Consider the following 23,268-nt stretch of genomic DNA (forward strand, 5'->3'; position numbering starts at 1 on the left):
TTGAATCAAAGTTAATCCCTCTGGAAGAAGTTAATGGAATGAATGTGGGCTGTGATTCGAGGGACGCTGCTGCCTTATTAGCTGATGTGTTGCAACATCAGAGAAACTGCTTCCCCTCCCAGTCTAATCCCATTAGTCGCCACGCGCTGCTGGTTGATTGTATCTGGCTTGTCTGTACAGTGTGGAAATCCAAATCGGAATGACTCTCCTGATGAGCGCGTTCCAGCCGGAAATTTGTACATGATGGTAAAACCAGCAAGCCGTCACTGCGGCCTCCCCCGGTCACTGCGGCCTCCCCCGGTCACTGCGGCCTCCCCCGGTCACTGCGGCCTCCCCCGGTCACTGCGGCCTCCCCCGGTCACTGCGGCCTCCCCCGGTCACTGCGGCCTCCCCCTGTCACTGCGGCCTCCCCCGGTCACTGCGGCCTCCCCCGGTCACTGCGGCCTCCCCCGGTCACTGCGGCCTCCCCCGGTCACTGCGGCCTCCCCCGGTCACTGCGGCCTCCCCCGGTCACTGCGGCCTCCCCCGGTCACTGCGGCCTCCCCGGGTCATCATACACTTGATGATTAGATTTTATTATTGCCACACGTATTAGTATACAGTAAAAAGTATTGTTTCTTGCTTGCTATACAGACAAAGCATACTGTTCATAGAGTACGGAGAGGGTGCAGAATGTAGTATTACAATCATAGCTAGGGTGTAAAGAAAGATCAGCTTAATATGAGGTAGGTCCATTCAAAAGTCTGATGGCAGCAGGGAAGAAGCTGTTCTTGAGTCAGTTGGTACGTGACCTCAGACTTTTGTATCTTTTTCCTGACGGAAGAAGGTGGAAGAGAGAATGTCCGGGATACGTGGGGTCCTTGATTATGCTGGATGTTTTTCCGAGGCAGTGGGAAGTATAGACGGAGTCAATGGATGGCTGGTTTGCGTGATGGATTGGGCAGAGCAGGAGCCATACCAAGCTGTGATACATCCGGAAAGGATGCTTTCTATGGTGCAGCTGTAAAAGTTAGTGAGAGTCGTAGCGGACATGCCGAATTTCCTGTTCTCCCCACTTTTACATTGCATCCACTACAGGGGCAAGAGGCTATTCGGCCCATCAAGTCTGCACAGACTACAATCCACACAGGTCCCATCCCCATTGACCCCACATATTTAATCTGCTAGCCCCCAACACTATGGGGCAATTTACCATGGCCAGTCAACCTAACCTGCACATGGAGCAGTACAGCACAGGAACAGACCCTTCAGTCCACCATGTTGTGCCGAACATAACGCCAAATTAAACTAATCCCTTCCGCCTGCCCTTGCTCCATATCCCTCTATTCCTTGCATATTCCTGTGCTTATCTCAACGCCCCTATCGTATCTGCCTCCACTGCCACCCCTGGCAGTGCGTTTCAGACCACTCTGTGTCAAAAAAAAACTTGTCCCTCGCGTTTCCTTTGAGCTTTCCTCCTCTTATCTTAAGTCCATACCCCCCCCCCCCCCGAGGATTAGACGTTTCAACTCTGGGGGGGGAAAAAAGATTCTCACTGCCAACCCTATCTATGCCTCTCATCATTTTATAGACTTCTACCAGGCCTCCCCTCAGCCTCCCCCACTCCAGAGAAGGCAACCCTAATTTGTCCAGCCCCTCTCTATAGCTCGGAGTGGAAGAGACAGTACAATGGGTTTAAATACATCGAAATAGGAGGCCATTCAGCCCTTTTGGGCCTGTTACATTATTCAATTCGATTAGGGCCCATCGGTATCTTAAATCCATTTATCCACCTATGTTCCTTACCCCTGCCTAACAATTTATCGAACTCAGTTTTGAGATTTTCACATGATCCCCAATCTCCAGACCTTTTTGAAGGGCGGGGTGGTGGGGGTGAGAGTTCCAGATTTCCCACCACCCTCCTCCTCCCAGCCCCATCTGAAGCGATGGGATTGCGTCTCCCGAATGTTAATCCGGTCGTCTTGGATTCATCCGGTAACATTACAATCATGCTGCCGTTCCCAAGGCGACGAGCACTCGGGCCTTCTAAAACAGGCCTCGGAGTTGCAGATGTTAACCTGAAGGAGTGTTTCCTGACATTGCCCCTGAACGGAAAGGAGAAAGAGCAGCTGTGGAATTTGTGGGGTTGGGGAGCTAGCTTTTGCCCGTTTTGAAATCGGTTTTGGGATCTTTCTCTCCTTTAATCCTGTGATACCTCCCAGTGAAAGGAATTATTTTTAGCGCACACATTTGTGCAAGGGTTTGGTCTCTTGCCTGAGGAGGGCCTACAGATGCGCGGGGCTACAGATCTCCGCTCTGACAGCTCAGCGCATGCGCAGTGGCCCACTCAGTGCTATGCTGCCGGCCTCTCCAGCGGGAGTAGGCCCCGGCAGCGGGAGTAGGCCCCGGCAGCGGGAGTAGGCCCCGGCAGCGGGAATAGGCCCCGCCACCTGATTTTTATCGTGATTCACGCTGAGGCACTCTGCAGTGCACAGTATGTGGGAGATTCATTTTGAAACTCCCGCTGAAAAAACCAGCAGGATTTACTCCAGTTTTTGACAATTAGAATTCTTTTGGGAGAATCGCCCCCTCTGTGTTGTTCCTGGGCTAATCCAGAGGCTGTGAATTCAAACCCTTTGCGGCAGTTTGAATATCTGAGTTCCATTTTAAGAAAATTAATACATTTGGAGCTATGATCTGCTAGGAGTAAAAGTGACGCTAAACCTTTGAGATTGACTTTAAAAACCCAACTGGTTCATCGATGACCCTCAGAATGACTCTGAGAAGAAGGCCTACCAGCCTGGCCTGGCCGGTACGGGACTCGAAAGCAACAGCTTCTGGTGAATTTGGCTCTCGAGTGGGGCCAAGCTTACACCCAGAAAGTGAGCGTGCCATTTGCTGAGCCAAGCTAGCACACACCAACTTGTATCTCAGTAACGTCGTCAAAGATCCCGGTGTAACTTCACAGGAATGGAATTGAACAGCATTCGACCCAAGAGTCACGCGAGGAGATCATCGGGACGGGTCAGAGAGATTCGGGTTCAGGAAGCATCTTGGAGGAGAAAGGTAGACAGATTTATGGGGAAGGGATTCCAGATCTTGGGCTAATGAAGGTACAGCCACCAATAGTCAGGGGGGGGTGAGGGGGAAGGAAATCGGAGACGGACAGCGATCTCGGAGGATTCCAGGATGGGGGTTACAGCGACAGGAAGCAGAAACTAGGTGGAGGAAGATGAGGTGTGATGAACACTCTCATTCCCACACACACACACGCACGCACGCTCCCCTCGGAAGCTACAAACACTCATTGAAAAGCTCTTGCCTTTGTTGTAGCGTAATTAAAATCGATTTAATTTTCTTTAGTACTGTGCTGAGGCGACACAAGTCCCATTTCATTAGCTGCCAGCAGGAGCTGAGAGTTTTGAATAACTTTCCTCCTAATTGTGGTGGAGTCTTTCTGTGGGGACACATTCTGTGTTGCCCGCTTTGTGTTAGGCAGTGGGAGTCGGGGGGGTGGGGGTTTGCCCCGGTAGTGCGGTGGGACTGGCCGTATAGCGGAGGGGCAATTGAAACATTCCTCAATGTGGTAGACGGGGCACTGTCTAAATTCCTGCAGATTTAGTTTGTGTTGATCTCTGCTCGGAGGCTTCCGGATCATTGGAGCTGTGTGCTCACAAGGACCTGTTTCATCCAGTCACGTTGTGTACCGTCTCGAGACCAGCCGATGTCCTTCGTCTTGATAGCCGTGAGGTTGCATGTGTGTTTTTGGTAAATATTGCTAATTGGTCGCACACTGTCCTCTGAAGGGGTCCAATGCTGCTCGACATTCATTCTGTTCACGTCCAACCCCACACACCGTTCACCATTGCCCTGATGCTTCTTATTATTCAACCGTGGGATATAGGTGATACTGGCTGGCCAGCATTTAGAGTCATAAAGGTTTACAGCATGGAAACAGGCCCTTCGGCCCAACTTGTCCATGCCGCCCTTTCTTTTAGCCACTAAGCTCGTCCCAGCTAATGTTTTAAAGTTTGTTTATTAGTCACAAGTAGGCTTACATTAACACTGCAATGAAGTTACTGTGACAATCCCTGTTCGGGTTACACCGAGGGAGAAGTTTAGCATGGACAATGCACCCAACCAGCACGTCTTTTGGACTGTGGGAGGAAACCGGAGGAAATGCACGCAGACACGGAGAACATGCAGACTCCACATTGAGAGTGACCCAAGGCTGGAATTGAACCCGGGTCCCTGGCGCTGTGAGGCAGCAGTGCCAACCACTGTGCCACCGAGGTGGTCGAAGCGGGTATACAATGACAACATTTAAAAGACATTTGGACAGGTACATGGATGGGAAAGGTTTAGAGGGATATGGGCCAAACATGGGCAAATGGGACTAGGTCAGTTTAGGAAACTTGGTCAGCACGGAGGATTTGGGCCGAAGGGCCTGTTTCCGTGCTGTCATCTCTGTGACTCTATGAACCTCCCTCATATTATCAGGCTTGTTACTGGATGAATCATAAAAGGTCCTTATTTTCAACGCTTTCTTTTTTCCAGACAGCAAAATTGTCTTTGACACAATAGGAAAGAATTAATTGCTGTTTTAATCACAGGCTTCTGGCTCTTTGGACAGAGATTTAATTAAAAGTGTGTGTGTGTGCTGACATTTCATGATTTCCCCACAAGTTTGACCAGTAGCCAGTGCTGAGGCATCAGAAAGGCATCGGCCTGTGGTGAAATCTGGGAAAGTGCGGCAAACTGACGTCAAAGATTGCTGCGAGTCAGAAGGCCGCAGCCTTCACTTTTCCTTCCTTGACCTTTGACCTTGCAACCCCCCATTTTCCAGGGCCTGGCTTTGAGCATTTGTATGTCAGGTAAATGTGGAGTTGGAGGGAGGAGGTGCACTGTCTAAAGATGTGCAGGTTAGGTGGATTGGCCATTTTCCCTTAGTGTCAGGGGGACTAGCTAGGGGAAATGCGTGGGGTTATGGGGATAGGGCCTGGGTGGCATTGTGGTCGGTGCAGACTTGATGGACCGAATGGCCTCCTTCTGCACTGTAGGATTCTATAATACTGAAGGCCAAGCTCCTGGGGCTCCAGTAGGTACCGCCCCTGCCTCTGAGCCAGGGGCTCTGGGTTCAAAGCCTGCTTCAGAAGTCCCCTGGTTGGGTCATGGAAGGAGTGTTCAACAGGTTGGTAATCACCCCACTCATCCTTCTAAGACTTTCCGACTCATCCCCAAGGGGGGACGGAAGATACGTGTGAAGCTATGGAGCAAACAAATTATCAGGAGCCATTTGATTCAATTTATTCTTGACGCATTTAATTTTTAAAATTAATTCATTCATACATGGGTGTCGCTGGCTGGCCAGCATTTATTGCCCATCCCTAGTTGCCCGAGGGCAATTGAGAGTCAACCACATTGCTGTGGCTCTGGAGTCACATGTAGGCCAGACCAGGTAAGGACGGCAGATTTCCTTCCCTAAAGGACATCAGTGAACCAGACGGGTTTTTCCAACAATCGACAATAGTTTCGCGGTCATCTTACTTCCAGATTTATTTTTCTATTGAATTCAAATTCCACCATCTGCCGTGGCGGGATTCGAACCCAGGTCTCCAGAACATTCGCTGAGTTTCTGGATTAATAGTCTAGCGATAATGCCACTAGGCCATTGCATGTATTGGGGTACAGTGAAAAGTATTGCTTCTTGCGCGCTATAGAGGCAAAATATACCGTTCATAGAGTACATAGGGGAGAAGGAAAGGAGAGGGTGCAGAATGTAGTGTTACAGTTATAGCTAGAGTGCAGAGAAAGATCAACTTAATGCGAGTTAGGTCCATTCAGAAGTCTGATGGCAGCAGGGAACTTCTTCCCATAAACCTTTCATCCCCGTGTTGATCAAGAATCTATCTAGCTCCACCTTAAAAAGATTCAAAGACTCTGCTCCCACTGCCTCTTGAGGAAGAGAGTTCCAAAGACTCACGATCCTCGGAGAGAAAACGTTTCTCCTCATCTGTTTTCAATGGCTGACCCCTTTATTATTATAGTGACCCCATGTCCTTGATTCTCCAGCAAGAAGCAACATCTTCTACACATCCACCCTGTCAAGATCCCTCAGGATCTCAATAAACTCAGGATCCCCATAAACCTGTTCTTGAGTCAGTTGGTACGTGACCTCAGACTTTTGTATCTTTTTCCCAATAGAAGATGGTGGAAGAGAGAATATCCGGGGTGTGTAGGGTCCTTGATTATGCTGCTTTCCTGAGGCAGCGGGAAGTGTAGACTGAGTCAATGGATGGGAGGCTGGTTTGCGTGATGGATTGGGCTACATTTACGACCCTTTGTAGTTTCTTGCGGTATTGGACAGAGCAGGAGTCATACCAAGCTGTGATACAACTGAAAAGGGTGCTTTCTCTGGTGCATCTGTAAAAATTGGTGAGAATCGTAGTGGGTGTACCGAATTTCCTTAGCCTTCTGAAAAAGTTGGCGTGTTGGGGGGCTTTCTTAACTATAGCGTCGGTATGGAGGATCCAGGACAGGTGGTTGATGATCTGAATACTTGGAATTTGAGATCCTGAGGGATCTTGACAGGGTGGATGTGTAGAGGATGTTGCTTCTTGCTGGAGAATCAAGGACATGGAGTCACTATAATGATAAGGGGTCAGCCATTGAAAACAGATGAGGAGAAACGTTTTCTCTCCGAGGATCGTGAGTCTTTGGAACTCTCTTCCTCAAGAGGCAGTGGGAGCAGAGTCTTTGAATCTTTTTAAGGCAGAGTTAGATAGATTCTTGATCAACACGGGGATGAAAGGTTATCGGGGGTAGGTAGTGATGTGGGGTTGAGGTTACAGTCAGATTGGCCATAATCGTATTGAATGGCATGGTGGCACAGTGGTTAGCACTGCTGCCTCACAGCGCCAGGTACTTGGGTTCGATTCCCAGCTTGGGTCACTGTCTGTGTGGAGTCTGCACATTCTCCCCGTGTCTGCGTGGGTTTCCTCCGGGTGCTCCGGTTTCCTCCCACAGTCCAAAGATGTGCGGGTTAGGTTGATTGGCCATGACTAAATTGTCACCTAGTCAGGGGGACTAGCTCAGGTACATATGTGGGGTGATGGGGATAGGGGCTAGGTGAGGTTGGGACTCGATGGGCTGAATGGCCTCCTTCTGCAGGGATACTATGAATGAGGCAGCAGACTTGAGGGGCTGAGTGGCCTACACCTGCTCCTAATCCGGATGTTCATAAAATGCAGCCTTGAGATTAATGATATCACCTGTTTGTGATGTTGGCTGATGGGTAAAAATTGGCTCTGATCGAATAACATGTGACTTTTCATTTTACGTTTGCCAGAGAGCGCCAATCAGTCCTCAACTTAGCATCTCATCTGAAACCGCAGCACCTTTGTTAGTACAGCACTCCTTCAGAACTGCACAGCCCAGGTTATATGCTTGAGGAGGAGTTAAAACCACAACCTTCTTACTCGAGAGGCAAGAATGCTACCCACTGAGCCACAACTCTTGTACTTTTTTTTTCTAGTTCATTCTCCATAAGATTGTATCTATTGTCCATAGTCTCCAGGAGATGGTGCTTTGTCATCTGGGATAGCTGGTAGGATAGTATGTTATGCAGAGGACATAAGGAGTTTACAGGCAGATATAGATATAGAATCATAGAATTCCTACAGTGCAGAAGGACACCATTCGGCCCATTGAGTCTGCACCAACCATAATCCTGCCCAGGTCCTATCCCCATAACCACATGCACTTACCCTAGCTAGTCGTCCTCCACACTAAGGGGCAATTTAGCATGGCCAATCCACCTAACCAGCATATCTTTGGACTGTGGGAGGAAACCTGAGCACCCGGAGGAAACCCACACAGACATGGGGAGAATGTGCGAACTCCACACAGACAGTGACCCAAGGCCGGGAATCGATCCCGGGTCCCTGACACTGTGAGGCAGCGGTGCTGACCGCTGTGCCACCGTGCCGCCCCTGAGTGAGTGGGCAAAAATCTGGCAGATGGAGTATAACGAGGGAAAATGTGAAGTTATTCGCTTTGGCAAGAAGAATAAAAAAAACAGAGTATCTAAATGGAAAACAGCGGCAGAATTCTGAGGTGCAGATGGATCTAGGTGTTCGAGTGTATGAGTCACAAAGTTAGTAATTAAGAAAGCTACTGGAATACTATCTTTTATAACGGGGAATTGAACGTAAAAGTAAGGATGTTATGCTTCAGTTACACAGGACATTGGTGAGAGCACATCTTGAATTCTGTGTGTAGTTTTGGTCTTATTTCAGGAAGGATGTAGATGTATTGGAGGAGGTTCAGAGAAGGTTAACTAGATTGGTACCTCAAATTGAGCGGGTTGTCTTATGAGGAAAGATTGGACAGATTTGGGCTTGTTTCCACTGGAGTGTAGATGAGTGAGGGGTGACTTGATTAATTCCATTCTTATATCCTTCAATCATACAATCCCTACAGTGCAGAAGGAAGTCATTCAGCCCATCAAATCTATACCAACAACAATCCAACCCAGGCCCTATCCCCATAACACCACACATTTACCCTGCTGGTCCCCCTGACACTAAGGGGCAATTTAGCACGGCCAATCCACCTAACCCGCACATGTTTGGAGTGTGGGAGGAAACTGGAGCACCCGGGGGAAACCCACGCAGACACGGGGAGAATGTGCAAATTCCACACAGGCAGTGACCCAAGCCGGGAATCGAACCCGGGTCCCTGGCGCTGTGAGGCTGCAGTGCTAACCACTGTGCTACCCCACGGTGGCACAGCCAGCTTACTGGGTGTGGGGTGGGTGACCCAGTTTGCATTCAGGACATTTCCGATGTGTGGTCAGTGCTCAAGCCTGTCTGAAATGTATCCCATGGTTTTAGGACCAAGGTTGATGAGATATTGGTGTAGTGCTTGCTTGCTGAGCTGTGTATGTCAAGGGTTTTATTGCGTTAAGTGCAAAGGCTGAGCTGGTATGACTCAATAGGCAAATGCACCAACCGGTTGAGATGTACAGAGACTAGAAGGCCCCGGGTGTGTGCTGAGTGGCAGGGGTTTCAGCACTCGTGGGCTAAGGGAGACCTCCTCCTCCTGATTGCCATCCATTCGGCCCCTCCAAGCGGTTGTGCGGGTTGGCTGGGGTGCAGCTCATGTTTACGCCACTCTAGTCCCTCACTCAACGAACAATAATTGACCCAGTAAAGTCTTGCCAATTGTCTTTTGGGTCTGCCCCTAGGTGGGTTGCTATGTAGGAGAGTCGTGCAGACTCGATGGGCCGAATGGTCTCCTTCTGCATTGTATTCTCAGTCAAGGTGATGTGTGATTGGAGGTGCCCTGCACCAGCTGCCCTTCTAGGTAGTGGCAATGAGGCATTGGTGAGTTGCTGCATCGAATCGATGGGACTCAGTGCCCGGGCAGTTGTGTGTCCGGTGGTACAACCTGTCCAGATATTTACCAAAAGATGACTATATATCGGGCAGTAAATGGGACCAGCGCACAGGCCTGCTGGGTATATCCAGTTTGTCCATGTAGTTTATTGTATCGTATAAAGGACAGTTCATTGTACCTGTCAATCCAACTGCACTGATATCAGCTGCATTGGGATTGATTTGCACCCAATAAAATGGGGGCCAAAGGATTTATAAAATGTATAAAAGATTTGCGATTGTCCTCCCACTGAGATTAAAACCTTTAAAATCAGTGCCATGTGTATTCTTGGAAAGCCCCCCTTTTCAGAGTAACCAGGGGCAACCAGTACATTGTATGTCGCTGCTGTGTGAAGGATGTTGTCACGGAAGGATTAAGGAGTCTGGCGATGGAGTTTGAGGGGGAGAATCGAGGAATTGATTTCCTGTTCTGCAGCAGAATAATAAAGAATTCTTGTGTGCGCATCTCTCCTCCACCTTGTGCCCTCCCTACCTCTGTGTCCACCTGCAACCCTCTGAGATCTCTCCACTCCTCCGGTTCGAACATCTCTGGCGTCAGTAGTTCATCCAGTTATGGCCACGTCTTCTGGAGGTTCTTTATCCCCCTTCCAATTGCTCCAGTCCTCTCCTTTTAAGATGTTGACCCAGTCGTCGGTCCTTCTGTGCCCGTGTTGAAGGTGCTATATAAATGCAAGTTGTCCTTGAATGCAGAACATGGGATCCGCCACTTCCCGCCATCTCCGCTGTGCATGCTATAGGGGAGGCGATGGCCTAGTGGTATTATCGCTAGACTATTAATCCAGAAACTCAGCTAATGTTCTGGGGACCCCGGTTCGAATCCCGCCACGGCAGATGGTGGAATTTGAATTCACTAAAAAAAGAAATCTGGAATTAAAAATCTACTGATGACCATGAAACGATTGTCGGAAAAGCCCATCTGGTTCACTGATGTCCTTTAGGGAAGGAAATCTGCCATCCTTACCCGGTCTGACCTACATGTGACTCCAGAGCCACAGCAATGTGGTTGACTCTCAACTGCCCTCAGGCAACTAGGGATGGGCAATTAGTACTGGCCAGCCAGCGACACCCAGGTCCAGAATAAAAGAAAATGCGTGTGCCTCTGACTAGGCCGCAGGGAGGAACTGGAGCAAACTTCAGATAATACGGCCTGCTTGGGGACAGTTAGGTAAAGGTTGGCCTTTAGATCTGATGCTTGTTTTGATGGTGTAGATTCACAGCAAACCTTATCAACACTTACAACTCAATCCCCACGTGGCAACAATATAATCTTGCATTTCTATAGTGTCTTTAACTCGGAACAAAGTTCCAAGATGTTGGGGGTGAGGGGGGAGGAGTTCGGGAGCTAGTGAGGGAGGTATTTTTTTTAAGACAGTTTTAACGAGAGGTTTAGAGAGGCAATTTTAAAAATTCTGTCACAGGATGAGTGTGCGTAGCTGGTTAGGCCCCCTCCTCATTGCTCATCCCTAATTGCCCTTGAGAAAGTGCCGGTGAGCCCCCTGATTGAACCGCTGCAGTGTACGGTACGCCCGCAGTGCTGTTAGGGAGGGAGTTCCACAATCTGGACCCAGAGGCTTAGATAGCTGAGGGAACAGCTGCCATTGAATCATAGAATCCCTACAGTGCAGAAGGAGGCCATTCGGCCCATCGAGTCTGCACCGACCATAATCCCACCCAAGCTCTATTCCTGTAACCCCACATATTTACCCTGCTAATCCCCCTGACACTAATTTGGCATGGCCAATCAACCTAACCCGCACATCTTTGGACTGTGGGAGGAAACCGGAGCACCCGGAGGAAACCCACGCAGACACGGGGAGAACGTGCAAACTTCACACACACATTGGTGGGGGAGATGCTCAAGAAGCCGGAAGGAGAGGAACACAGAACTGCCAAAAGGATAGAGGGCTGGAGGAGGTTGCAGAGACGGAGGGGTGAGGCCATAAAGGGGTTTGAACAGTTAGAATTGAAAGCATTACTGGATGGTGAGGAGGGGATGGGACAATATAGATCAACAAAGGGGTTTAAGGGTGAATGCAGGTTAAGATGAGCTGGACCTGAATGAATGAACATTGATGATGAGAGGCTAAGGAGAGCATTAGAATGATTGCATTTTTTATTCACTCATGGGATAGGGGTGTCGCTGGTTGGGGTAGCATTTATTACCCATCCCTAGTTGCTCTTGAACTGAGTGGCCATTTCAGAGGGCAGTTGTGAGTCAACCACATTGCTGTGGCTCTGGAGTCACATGTAGTCAGGATGTGGAGATGCCGGCGTTGGACTGGGGTGAACACAGTAAGAAGTTTAACAACACCAGGTTAAAGTCCAACAGGTTTATTTGGTAGCAAAAGCCACAAGCTTTCGGAAAGCTTAAGGCTCCGAAAGCTTGTGGCTTTTGCAACCAAATAAACCTGTTGGACTTTAACCTAGAAATCATAGAAACCCTACAGTGCAGAAGGAGGCCATTCGGCCCATCGAGTCTGCACCGACCACAATCCCACCCAGGCCCTACCCCTACATATTTACCCGCTAATCCCACTAACCTACGCATCACAGGACTCTAAGGGGGAAAATTTTTAACCTGGCCAATCAACCTAACCCGCACATCTTTGGACTGTGGGAGGAAACCGGAGCACCCGGAGGAAACCCACGCAGACACGAGGAGAATGTGCAAACTCCACACAGACAGTGACCCGAGCCGGGAATCGAACCCAGGACCCTGGAGCTGTGAAGCAGCAGTGCTAACCACTGTGCTACCGTGCCGCCCCTGGTGTTGTTAAACTTCTTACTGTGTCACATGTAGGCCACACCAGGTAAGGACAGCAGATTTCCTTCCCTAAAGGACATTAGTGAACCAGGTGGGTTTTTCCGACAATGGTTTCATGGTCATCAATAGATTCTTAATTCTAGATTTTTAAAATGTGAATTTAAATTCCACCATCTACCGTGGCGGGATTTGAACCCGGGTCCCCAGAACATTAGCTAAGTTTCTGGATTAATTGTCTAGTGATAATAGCACTAGGCCATCGCCTCTCCTGTAGTTACTGAATGGCAATGTGCCCCCTCACCTCCATTCACTGTAACTGGGCCTGTGCCACAGGCCCTATGTATAAATTCTCATGCTAAGTACATTAGCAAGGTTACTCTGCTTGAATATGTTTTTAAAATGGAATTCAGGAGGACTTCCCTGCCAGTGATGCCTATATTTGTGTTTAATTCCTCCCCCTGTCCCACCAGACATGCCTCGAGTTGGAGCGATACCTTCAGACAGAACCCAAGAAGCTGGCGGATCCGTTCCTGGAGGAGTTGGACTGTATGCTGAGTGCCTCAACCGGAGTTGGCGGCGAGGGGGAGCTGGCACACTCTTTGCAAGTCAGCCTTCCGCGGAGGCAACTGGACAGCAGCGAGCTGCCCTCCACCCCGACCTCCCCCCACAAGCTCCAGCTGGAAATGCCCTTCTCCTTGCAGACAACGGCGGAGCCCCCCTGCGAGGCCCTGACCTCAGTCAACCCCGCCCAGCTCAATGCCGTGACGTCCCTCACGCCGCCCTCCTCCCCGGAGCTCGGCAGACATTTGTTGAAGCCGTCACACGCCCTGGCGGCTGCGGACGACACGACGGCACTGAAGGTTGTCCAGAGGAAGGGCGGCCTTGGCCTGGTCAAGGCCATGAGTGAGAACGGACAGGGCGACCTTGAGACCTCGCCGGACAACAAGAAGAGAGTCCACCGTTGCGAATTTAACGGCTGTCGGAAAGTTTACACCAAGAGCTCACACTTGAAAGCCCACCAGAGGACACACACAGGTAGGCCAATTCTTCTCTTGGGCCTGTTTGGGGGAAGTGAGGTCGTGTCGCAAGTTATTCTCCCGTCGTCGTTCCACAGAGCAAATTGGTCTTTTAAATTTTGTTCTCAAAGTGCGTGGGGAAGTCTTAATAATGGGAACAATGGAAAAAGGAAGTCTTAACAATTAGAAAATCACAGTATCAGAGTCAACATTGTCTTCTGAAAGGCAAACCACGTTTGACAAATTTATTAGAGCGTTTTGAGGATGGAACTAGTAGGATAGATAAAGGGGAAGCAGTAGATGTCATATACTTGGATTTTCATAAAGGCATTCAATAAGATGACACACAAAAACTACAATGGAGGTTCATGGAGATGTCGGTACTATATTAACATGGGTAGGGGATTGGTTAACAGACAGGAATCAAAGAGTAGGGATAAATGGGGCATTTTCAAGTTGGCAGGCTGCGACAAGTGGAGCACTGTGAGGATCATTAAATTATTTTCTTTATTATGTATTTGTGTCACAAGTAAGGCTTGCATTAACACTGCAATGAAGTTCCTGTGAAAATCCCCGAGTCACCACACTCCTGTTCGGGTACACTGAGGGAGGATTTGGCTTGGCCAATGCACCTAACCAGCACATCTTTCGGACTGTGGGAGGAAACCGGAGCACCCGGAGGAAACCCACGCAGACACGGGGAGAACATGCAATCTCCACACAGACAGTGACCCGAGGCCAGAATCGAACCCGGGTCCCTGACGCTGTGAGACAGCAGTGCTAACCACAAAATGAATGACTTGGACGAAGAGATGGAGAGTTCTGTATCGATACAAAGCTAGGTGGGAACGTAGGCTGTGAGGAGGACATAAAGGGACTGCAAAAAAAGATGATAAACCGGTGAAGTAAAGGTGCAACGAGTTTGCAGGTGGAGTGAGAAAGTGTGAGATTATTCACTTTGATCATGAGATTAGAAAAGCAAAATAGTTTTGAAAAGGTGTGAAACTTGTAAACATCAATGTTCAGAGGCACTCGGGTGACTTGTAGGAGGAAAGCAAGAAGGTAGCATGTAGGTACAGCAAGCAATTAAAAAAAAAACAATGCCATGTTGGCTTTAATTGCAAGGGGATTAAAGAACAAGAATAAAGAAATCTTACTACAATTATGGTTGGTGACACCACTCCTCAAGACTGTGCAATTTTGATCTTCAAATTTAAGGAAGATGTGAGGGTGGCACAGTGGTTAGCACTGCTGCCTCACAGAGCCAGGGACCTGGGTTCAATTCCAGCCTTGGGTCACTGTCTGTGAGCAGTCTGCATGTTACTCCCCGTGTCTGCATGCGTTTCCTCCCACACTCTAAAAAATGTGCAGGTTAAGCGGATTGGCCATGCTAAATCGTCCCTCAGTGTCAGTGGGATCAGCAGGGTCGATACGTAGGACTGCGGGGACAGGGCCTGTTGGTGCAGGCTCGATGGGCCAGATGGCAGCCTCTTCCATTGTCAAGATTCTCTGATGCACTTGCATTGGAGATGGCTCAGCGATGGTTCACAAGATCGTTCCCTGGGATGAGAGGCTACTCATCAATAAGGGTAAATTGAGTCACGTTCCCTGGAACTTAGAAGAACGACAGGTGATCTGATTAAAACGTGTGGGAGTCTGAAGGGGGTTCTTCGGGGTAGATACGGAGCAATTGTTTCCTCTGGCTGGGATATCTAGAACAAGCAGTTTCAGGATAAGACGATCATTTAGGTCTGAGAAGAGAAATGCTTTCACACAAAGGGTTGTGAATCTTCGGAATTCCTTACCCCAGAGTTTTGCGGATCCTCCACAGTTGAATATGTTTATGGTAACAGTGATGGGACGATGATGTGATTTAGAGGGCAACTTGCGGGTAGGGCTGGTTCCCATGCCTCTCATAGAGTCATATAAACACTACAGTGCAGAAAGAGGCCATTCGGCCCATCGAGTCTGCACCGACCACAATCCCACCCAGGCGCCCTACCCCCATATATTTACCCGCTAATCCCTCTAACCTACGCATCCCGGGACACTAAGGGGCAATTTTAGCATGGCCAATTAACCTAACCCGCACATCTTTGGACTGTGGGAGGAAACCGGAGCACCCGGAGGAAACCCACGCAGAAACGGGAAGAATGTGCAAACTCCACACGGACAGTGACCCAAGCCGGGAATCGAACCCAGGTCCCTGGAGCTGTGAAGCAGCAGTGCTAACCACTATGCTACTGTGCCGCCCATAGGGTAGCATCTGCTGCCCTTGTCCTTCTAGGTAGGAATTGTAGAATCCTATAGTGCAGAAAGAGGCTATTCGGCCCATCAGTTCTGCACCGACCACAATCCCACCCAGGCCCTATCCCCGCAACCCCATGCACTTACCCAAGCTAGTCCCCTGACACTAAGGGGCAATTTAGCATGGCCAATCCACTTAACCCACATATCTTTGGAGCGTGGGAGGAAACCGGAGCACCCGGAGGAAACCCACGCAGACACGGGGAGAACGTGTAAACTCCACACAGACACGCACAAGTTGGGAATCAAGCCCGGGTCCCTGGCGCTGTGAGGCAGCAGTGCCATCCACTGTGCCATGGGCAAGAATCAAGGAACATGGGATGTCTTTTGTGCTGAAGATCACCCAGTGAAAACTGTGCATATTATCTGTTGGCAATCCCACGATTGTTGCTGGGCTATGACTGTTCTTTCCATAAAAGCCAAAAGGCCAGCTTGTGAGTTTTAATTTGATCACGTCTTGCGTGATGGCTGCAAAGGGCATTGTAAGCAATCCCGGTCAGATTTTTTTCTGCTCCCTATTTTTCCTCCTGGTCCGAACTTCTGGAATTCTATCCCTAAACCTCCCTGTCTGTACTCCTCCTTTAACCAACTCCTTACCTCTTTGACCCAAGCTTTTGAGCATCTTTCTCAATATCTTTCTGTGGCTTGATTATCAAATATTGTTTGATAACACTCATTTGTTGCACTAGAAATGCTATATCAATGTGTTACAATCTAGGTCAAAACCAATAACTTTTAAAAAGAAAATCAAACTAATTGCTGAAAGTAAGTTTTCACATTTTGAGATGTTTGCTGTAAAAAAAGGTTAAAAACACTATTAACTAAAATCAGTCTCTGTGAGCAACTTGCAATTTAAACCATGGAACAGAATTTCCCCCATTCTAAGTTTTAGCTCCACCGAGAAAACAATTCGTGTATGTGCTCCACTAAACTTTAAGGAGGCATTCTGCTCTCCAAGATTCAGTCGAAAATTATTCTTGGCTCGCAAAAGCTTACTTAAAGTCTTTTCCTTTCTCAGCCTGGTAACCTCTAACAGAATTGTTAGAATCGTAGAATCTTACAGTGCAGAAGGAGGCCATTTGGCCCATCGAGTCTGCACCGACCTCAAACCCACCCAGGCCCTATCCCCATAGCCCCATGTATTTACCCCGACACTAAGGGGCAATTTAGCACACCTTTGGAGTGTGGGAGGAAACCGGAACACCCGGAGGAAATCCATGCAGATACGGGGAGAATGTACAGACTCCACACGGACAGTAACTCGAGATGGCAATTGAACCCGGGTCCCTGGCGTTGTGAGGCAGCTGTGCTAATCACTGTGCCACCATGCCGCCCGGTGAGAGTATAACTGGAGTTCCTCTCTCTAGCACAAGCTAGGCGAATCTTCCAGGTTTTAATTCCTTACGAATTTGGTCTCTTCAATCCTCGCAGGAGCTTCCACCCATATTCGGTTGACCATCAAGAGGTTTGTCCCCTAGCTGCGCTCTCTGTCTCTTGGATGCTGGAAGGCAAACCTGTCTGTGATATACAGTGACATTTTAGGAGATCATGTAACCCAATATCACAACAAACTCCTCTGCACTCTTCCCATCTCAAAACGCATCACCATGGCAATGGAAATCACCCGGGTCTTGTATCTATCTCAAAATCCATCACCGTGGCAATGGGAATCACACGGGCCTGTATCCAACTCAAAACCCATCACTGTGTAAGTGGGAATCACCCGGGCCTTGTATCCGGGTAGAGATGCTGATTAGCTTTTCCTGTGTTTTCTCCCCCCCCGCCCTGCCCCGCAAACTCTTTTATTTTGGAGGTAAATGTCAGACTCCAGGAAAGGGGAGTTAAGGTCAGTGTCAGATCAGCCATGATATTGAATGGCAGAGCAGGCTTGAGGTGCCGAATGGCCTATGTGTGTCTGTGTATGTGTGTGTGTGTCTCTCACTCTCTCCCTGTCGCTCCTGCCTCCCATTTGCCTACATTGCAATCCATTTGCCACACATCTGCTAATTCCTTTAATCTTATTCACATTTCTTTGTAATTTTAGGCTTCTGTCTACACTTGTGTACAGTGCCATCTACTTTATTGTCAACAGCAAACATGTAGCTTGCCTCCTCCTCTCTTACGCCTCTGTGTTTTTTTTGCCAGTATTTTTGCCCAATCTCAGTTCCCTAATTGCTGACCCTCTTGCCAATGGAGATGGTTTCTCTACTCTTATCAAATTCAAACTCTAAAATGTCTCCATCAAATCTCTCCTTCATCTCCTCTGCTCTGAGGAGAACAACCCCAGCTTCTCCACTCTCTTCCCCTCACCCCAACATTACCTGAAGCTCCTCAATGTTAGCATTCGTTTTGAGAGGACTAGAATACAAAAGCAGGGATGCACTGCTGAGGCTGTGCAAGGCTCTGGTCCGACCACATTTGGAATATTGTGAGCAATTTGGGCCCTGTATCTAAGGAAGGATGTGCTGGCCCTTGGAGAGCGTCTAGAGGAGGTTCACGAGAATGATCCCAGGAATGAAAAACTTGACGTTCGAGGACTCTGGGTCTGTACTAGATGGAGTTTAGGAGGATGAGGGGAGGATCTCATTGAAACTTACAGAATACTGAAAGGCCCGGATAGAGTGGACACGGGGAAGATGTTTCCATTAGTCGGAGAGACTAGGATCTGAGGTCACAGCCTCAGAGTAAAGGGACGACCCTTTAGAACCGAGATGAGGAGGGATTTCTTCAGCCAGAGGGTGGTGAATCTGTGGAATTCATTGCCACAGGAGGCTGTGGAGGCCAGGTCATTAAGTGTATTTAAGACCGAGATAGATAGGTTCTTGATTGGTAAGGGGGTCAAAGGTTACGGGGAAAGGTGGAAGAATGGGGTTGAGAAACCTATCAGCCATGATTGAATGGCGGAGCAGACTCGATGGGCCGAATGGCCTAATTCTGCTCCTGTATCTTGTGGTCTTATCCAAAGAAACATTGAAAAGTTACGGCACAGAAGGAGGCCATTTGGCCCATCTTGTCCATGAATGCCTGAGGACACCCAGGTGCCCTTTCTAATCCCATCTTCCTCCACCTGGCCCGTATCCCTGTAACTTACAGCACTGAAGGAGCAGATCCAGGCACTTTTTAAAAGAGTTTAGGGTCTCTGCCTCCACCACCAACTCGGGCAGTGAATTCCAGACACCCACCACCCTCTGCGTAAAAAAACAAAGTTCTTCCTCATGCCCCCTCTACACCGACTGCCACTTATCTTAAATCTATGTCCCCTGGTTCTAGAGTTCTCCACCCAGGGAAACAATTTCATCCTGTCCACGCTATCTCTTTCCCTCATAATCTTGACTCAATCAAGTCATTCTTATTTGTTCCAAGGTAGCATTCCAGGATAACTCCTGTGCACCCTCTCCAAGGCTTTGACATCTTGCCTCAAGTCTGGTGATCAGAATTGGATACACGACAGTCATGGGGAAGGATTGGTAATGACATTGGGGAGGGTTAAAACCAGTTTGGGTTGGGGGGGGAGAGGGGGAGGGGGTGGGTGGGTGAGTGCAGACTCAGAACAGAGAGGAGCAAAGCTGGATATGAAATGCCGACATTAGTAAGTGACTGGAAGGCAGAGGAAGCAAAGGCCAGGGAGTAGACAACAGAAGGTTGGTGATGCTTAATGGCACATACTTCAAGGCAAGGAGAATAGACAAGACAGGTGAACTAAGGGTACAGATAGGCACTTGGAAGCATAATATCATAGCTATTACGGAATGGCGTGGGGAAAAGAAGGATTGGCACCTCAGCATTCCCGGTTGCTGCATTTTTGGGTGAGATAGAGAAGGGGATTTTTTTTTAAATGAAGGGTTGTACAGATTGGTTTAAAATTAAACAGTTACAGCTGTGAAGGGGGATGACACCTTTTGGGTTGGATGAAGGGTGGCACAGTGGTTAGCACTGTTGCCTCACAGCACTAGGGACCCGGGTTCGATTCCTGGCTTGGGTCACTGTCTGTGTGGAGTTTGCACATTCTCCCCGTGTCTGCGTGGGTTTCCTCCGGGTGCTCCGGTTTCCTCCCACAGTCCAAAGATGTGCGAGTTGGGTAGATTGGCCATGCTAAATTCGACCTTTAGTGTGTAGAATAGGTGTAGAATGTGTGGGATTATGGGGATGGTGCGGAATGGGCTTGTTTAGGATGTCGGTACAATGCTTGATGGGCCGAATGGCGCTTTCTGCACTGTAGAGATTCTATGATGAGAACAAAAGTGCGCCGCAGGCATAGGTTTTGGAGGGATGTAAAGAGCTCATATTTGGGCAAATTTCTGGGAAATATAACAGCAGGGGCAGTAACTGGGAATTTCAACAGTTTATTTATATATCACCTTTACAGTAATAATGGGCGGGATTCCCTCCAGTGGGATCTTCTGCGCCTGCGGCAGGTTCCCCAGTGACAGGCTGGGCCAGCCACGCAAAAAGCCGTAGACTTCAGTGGGACCAGAAAATCCTGCCCATTATGTCCAAATTTGACAGAGGTACAAGATCCTCAATCTGTTTTGCCTGGCCTTGCCGTGAGTTGAGGCCTTGCCGTGAGTTGAGGCCTTGCCGTGAGTTGAGGCCTTGCCGTGAGTTGAGGCCTGGCCGTGAGTTGAGGCCTCGAGGGAGATAGGGGGAAATAACATTGGGGGGGGGGGCTTCACAGGCTACATAGGGCTCACAGGCTGCATGTTGGACAAGCCTGGTATAGGAGCTCTTTGCACGGAAGCAGGCCATTTGACCCAGCAGGCCTATGGCGGTGCTCATGATGCATCTGCCACCTCATTTCACCTTGCCAATTCCTTCCCTTCACCCATGTGTGCTGACCTGAAAGTAAGGTACAACAGACAGTAAAGAGGCAAATGGTATGTTGGTCTTCATAGCCAGAGGATTTGAGTATACGAGTCAGGATATTTTGCTGAAATTGTGTAGGGCATTGGTGAGGCCTGGAGTATTGTGTGGAGTTTTGGTCTCCTTATCTGAGGAAGGATGCCCTTGCTATAGAGGGAGCGCAGCGAAGGTTTACCAGGCTGATTCCTGGGGTGGCAGGTCTGTCATATGAGGAGAGACTAAGTCGGTTAGGATTATATTCACTGGAGTTTAGAAGAGTGAGAGGGGATCTCCTAGAAACTTATAAAATTCTGACAGCATTAGACAGGCTAGATTCAGAAAGAATGTTCCCAATGGTGGGAAAGTCCAGAACTAGGGGTCATAGTTTGAGGATAAGGGGTAAACCTTTTAGAACTGAGGTGAGGAGAAATTTCTTCACCCAGAGAATGGTGAATGTGTGGAATTCACTACCACAGAAAGTAGCTGAGGCCAAAACATTGTCTGATTTCAAGAAGAAATTAGATATAGCTCTTGGGATCAAGGGATACGGAGGAGGGGTGGGGGAATCAGGATTCGATGATCAGCCATGATCAAGCTGAATGGTGGAACAGGCTCGAAGGGCTGAATGACCTCCTCCTGCTTCTAGTTTCTATGATCTTGCTTCCCCTTGAATACATGTGTGTCCATTCCCCTCAATGACATGCTAGCAAGTTCCACATTCTCACCATACTGAGCAATCATTCTTTATTTCCTCGCAACCTGCTGCGATTAGCACAAAGTTAACGAGAGAGAGAGAGAGAGGAAGAAAAGGAATATAACATAAAGGAGAACTGGCTGGGAAATAATGTGGGTGCAGTCAGAGGTCGGGAAGTGCAAACCAACATGGTTTTGGTGGAAACATTTTTACTGAATAGGATCGAACACCTCGACCTGCCTTTGTCCGTCACCGCTTCATAGCTGCTAGAGATTGAGCTGGAGGAAGTTCAAATTTCCTCACTCTCTGTGAATTGAGGAAGCTTTCTTAAAAGTGGTCAGAGGTTGCAGTGGGTGGTTGAAGGTTTAAGGAAGTGTTGGAGAGATTACAGTAGAGGTCAGAACTGGCAGAGCGATTGGGGTCAATGATTGGATGGCTTTGAAGCTGGAATCTAAGTGAATCGGCGAATAAAATTGTGGGGAGAAGCCCTGATTCCAGGAGGATCCCAGATGACTGTGCCAGCCCTGCGTCAATTGGTGACGTTCTCTCTCCTTTGAAGATTATGGGTTCAAACCACACTTGAGCACAGAGTCTAGGCCGAACCCCCCCCCCACCCTTGCTCAGGTGCTGAGGGAGGGACTGAACGCTCTAAGGTGCTGTCCCCTCAGGCGGGATGTTAAACTGCAGCCCTGTCTGCCCCCCCACCTAAGCTGGACGTGGACGATCTGCTGGGACTATTTGAAGCGCAGCTTGAGAGTTCAGCGCAGATCTCCAAGCCATGCTTTGTCCTCAAACCAACATTGACTCAAACAGCCTCTCTGCCAATCGCCACATATGGGAGCTTGCTGTGCATAAAATGGCCACCACGTTTCCCACATCACAACAGTGACCACATTTAAAAGGTACATCGGTTGCCGTAAAGGCCTTTGGTGTGTCGCGAGGCGCTGTGTCAAAATGCAAGTTCTTCTATTCCTTGTGAGCAATGGCGTTGAGGTTCCATGTGTGTCTTTTCCAGCACGCGGTACACGCGTGGTGTGCTCCACATGCAGTGCGCTGCACACGCGGTACACCGTGTACACTTTTCACCCCAAGTGGTGGCTGTTTCGACCTTTCCAGTAAATATTTGGCCAATGTTGTTGCTGGACATTGAGCATCATTGAGAGTCTCTCTTCATTAGTACAACCTATTGTTTCCTCCGGGTGCTCCGGTTTCCTCCCACGGTCCAAAGATGTGCGGGTTAGGTTGATTGGCCATGCTAACCTAACCCTTAGTGTCAGGGGGATTAACAGGGTAAGTATGTGGGGCTAAGGGAATAGGGCCTGGGTGGGATTGTGGTCAGTGCAGACTCGATGGGCTGAATGGCCTCCTTCTTCACTGTAGGGATTCTGTGACTCCAGAAGGATGAGGGGGGATCTCATTGAAACTTACAGAATACTGAAAGGCCCGGATAGAGTGGATGTGGGGAAGATGGTTCCATTAGTCGGAGAGACTGGGATCCGAGGGCACAGCCTCAGAGTAAAGGGACGACCCTTTAGAAGGGGAGGAATTTTTTCAGCCAGAGGGTGGTGAATCTGTGGAGTTCTTTGCCACAGAGGGCTGTAGAGGCCGGGTCATTGAGTATATTTAAGACAGAGATAGATAGGTTCTTGATTGGTAAGGGGGTCAAAGGTTACAGGGAAAAGGAATGGGGTTGAGAGAAATTTATCAACCATGATTGAATGATGGAGCAGAGTCAATGGGCCAAATGGCCTAATTCTGCTCCTCTATCTTGTGTGTGGCAGGGGGGAGAGGGGAGAGTCACCGGTTAAGATGTTCAGTGTGGAATCTGGGATGGGAATGTGGGGGATGCAGGGGGGAGATCACAGATTAAGATGTTCAGTGAAGACTTGGGCAAGGGGGTGGGGGGAGGAGATGCGGGGAGGAGGTCACAGGTTAAGATGTTCAGTGGGGACTCGCGGATGAGGTGTTGGGGGAGGGGGTGGAGAGGAGGTCACAGGTTAAGATGTTCGGTGGGGACTGTCGGATGAGGGGGTGGGGGGAGTGTCTGGTGATGGATTCCACTCGCTGTGGAGAATGGCGGCTCCTTTCTCCTTTTGACACCAGCTCCCAGTCCAGTCTACCGAGTAATCCTCCTTGACCTTTGCCCTGGCGCTCATTCACCTGTAGCTCAGGGCCTGTTGTTGACTTGGCGTGCCTGCCTGCCTGCCTGAC

The 23,268-nt window shown here is 49.1% G+C and overlaps 1 protein-coding gene across 1 annotated transcript in view; it reads left to right on the top strand.

The window, feature by feature from the left end:
• Positions 1-23,268, top strand: part of LOC144503984 (Krueppel-like factor 7) — a 73,014-nt gene that overhangs the window by 33,461 nt on the left and 16,285 nt on the right. Inside the window, exons 2-3 of the mRNA XM_078229134.1 lie at positions 12,672-13,236; positions 16,956-16,989. Coding sequence (XP_078085260.1) covers positions 12,672-13,236; positions 16,956-16,989 — 599 coding nt within the window. The remainder of the gene's footprint in view (positions 1-12,671; positions 13,237-16,955; positions 16,990-23,268) is intronic.

This window comes from Mustelus asterias, chromosome 14, assembly GCF_964213995.1.
Source record: "Mustelus asterias chromosome 14, sMusAst1.hap1.1, whole genome shotgun sequence".
In the NCBI taxonomy this organism is placed as follows: Eukaryota; Metazoa; Chordata; class Chondrichthyes; order Carcharhiniformes; family Triakidae; genus Mustelus; species Mustelus asterias.